Here is a 1791-nt window from a genome sequence, read left to right as displayed (position 1 = left end):
TAATCACTGACCAGTCTAGATTATCATATGTTAGATATTACACGTGTATGTACTTATATGGTCAAGTAGGAGGGGAGAGTTTGTAGCCCACATCAAACAGAGGTTATTGATACCGCAAACCATCGGGGTCCAGTTTAGATTCATATATAAATGACCACATTCTTCAAACCATTAGTTCGAGCATCTCTACTGTAGCAGTTCACGTCCTAGGAAACCAGCTGATTCAAAATGTCTTCCCTATCTAAAGATACCATTGAAGAGATCCGTGAAGTTTTCGATTTGTTTGATTTCTGGGATGGACGTGACGGTGCTGTCGATGCCTTCAAAACCGGGGATTTGCTGAGATGTTTGGGTTTCAATCCTACACAAAGTTTTATCGAGAAACACGGAGGAACCAAGGCTATGGGTGAGAAAAATTATAAATTTGAAGAAATTTTACCCATTTACGAAGTTGTGTCAGGCTTGAAAGATACCGGTACCTTCGCTGACTTTAAAGAAGCTTTCAAAACCTTCGATCGTGAAGGTCAAGGATTCATCTCATCTGCTGAAGTGCGACAAGTTCTTGTTTCCCTTGGCGACAGAATGACAGACGAAGAAGTTGATGAAATCATCAAATTTACCGACACCCGCGAAGATTTGGAAGGAAATATCAAATACGAAGAATTTATTGAAAAGATCATGTCCGGACCTTACCCAGAGAAATAAACGACGAACTTTTATGAAGCAACCCTTAATTTATCCGATACGCAAATAACTGAAGTGAGTGAAAATGTTAGCTTCTGACTCCCAAGACGATGATCTTTAAGTGATATTTTAGTAATTGGAAACAGTTTAACAGAATACAATATCTATGGGACAACAATCACTGGTTTTATTCTAAGAGGACAACGTTTCGACAAGTATCCTGTTATCGCTATCAAGCACACTAAGAGGATACTTGTTGAATCGTCGTGCGCTTAGAATAAAACCAGTGATTGTTTCCCATAGAAATTGTGTTCTGCCCTAAGAAGATCGGGTCAACATGGATCAGTCAACAAACCGAGCCCCAAAAACACAACTTAAAAGGATTATTAATGTTAGAACATGATGTGAACTTTGGGAATAGCATGCCAACTTGGATTCTAATTTGGGATTATACACAATGAGATACAATTTAATTCAATATGTTATTTATTAAATTATATAAAATTATAATCGGATGAGAGGTTTGAACTAACAGAATGATTTGAAACCACCTGGAGTTTTGGTGCCACCAGTCTACTTTATGATAAAACGCTGGAATCTCTAAATACCATTGTTTACAAGTGATATTACAACCATCTACTACAGACTTATTTATAAAGTTGAGTTAAACGGAAATGAACTAAATATTAAATTTGGTTAAGTTTCCATATTCCACATGTTCGTGTATTAAATGCAGTAATTGTTATCCACAGAACTATTTATTTTAATGTATTATATACTTATATAATTATACCTGGAGAATTTGAAATACTTCGATTAACAAATATTACAGAATTGATTATGCATTATAAATAAAATAAAACCAAGTACGAACAATCCAAACCATTAGACACAATTCGAAGTCCTAAAGAAACGGAATAGGTAAAATGATGTAATCAGCAAATGGACTGTCCACCGTGTACAAAATTCACGACAAACAGTGGTAAATCTGCCTATTGCATGTCTTTCCGTATTGTTTGGCTTAAATGTTATCTAATCTATTAACTACGTTGTGATTTTGAATTGATTAAAACAGAATCGACATTTAATAATTTAATGTAAAAATGG

General features: G+C 35.1%; 1 protein-coding gene across 1 annotated transcript; it reads left to right on the top strand.

The window, feature by feature from the left end:
• Positions 1-228: 228 nt before the first annotated feature.
• On the top strand, positions 229-705 carry LOC126822482 (myosin catalytic light chain LC-1, mantle muscle-like). Its single transcript, XM_050551411.1, has one exon. It carries the CDS (start codon positions 229-231, stop codon positions 703-705), a length of 477 nt encoding a protein of 158 aa, XP_050407368.1.
• The last annotated feature ends 1086 nt before the right edge of the window (positions 706-1791 follow it).

The sequence above is a fragment of the Patella vulgata genome, chromosome 5, assembly GCF_932274485.2.
Source record: "Patella vulgata chromosome 5, xgPatVulg1.2, whole genome shotgun sequence".
Taxonomy (NCBI): domain Eukaryota; kingdom Metazoa; phylum Mollusca; class Gastropoda; family Patellidae; genus Patella; species Patella vulgata.
Note: the sequence above shows the minus strand (reverse complement) of the source record. Positions and strands in the feature narration are given on the sequence as shown.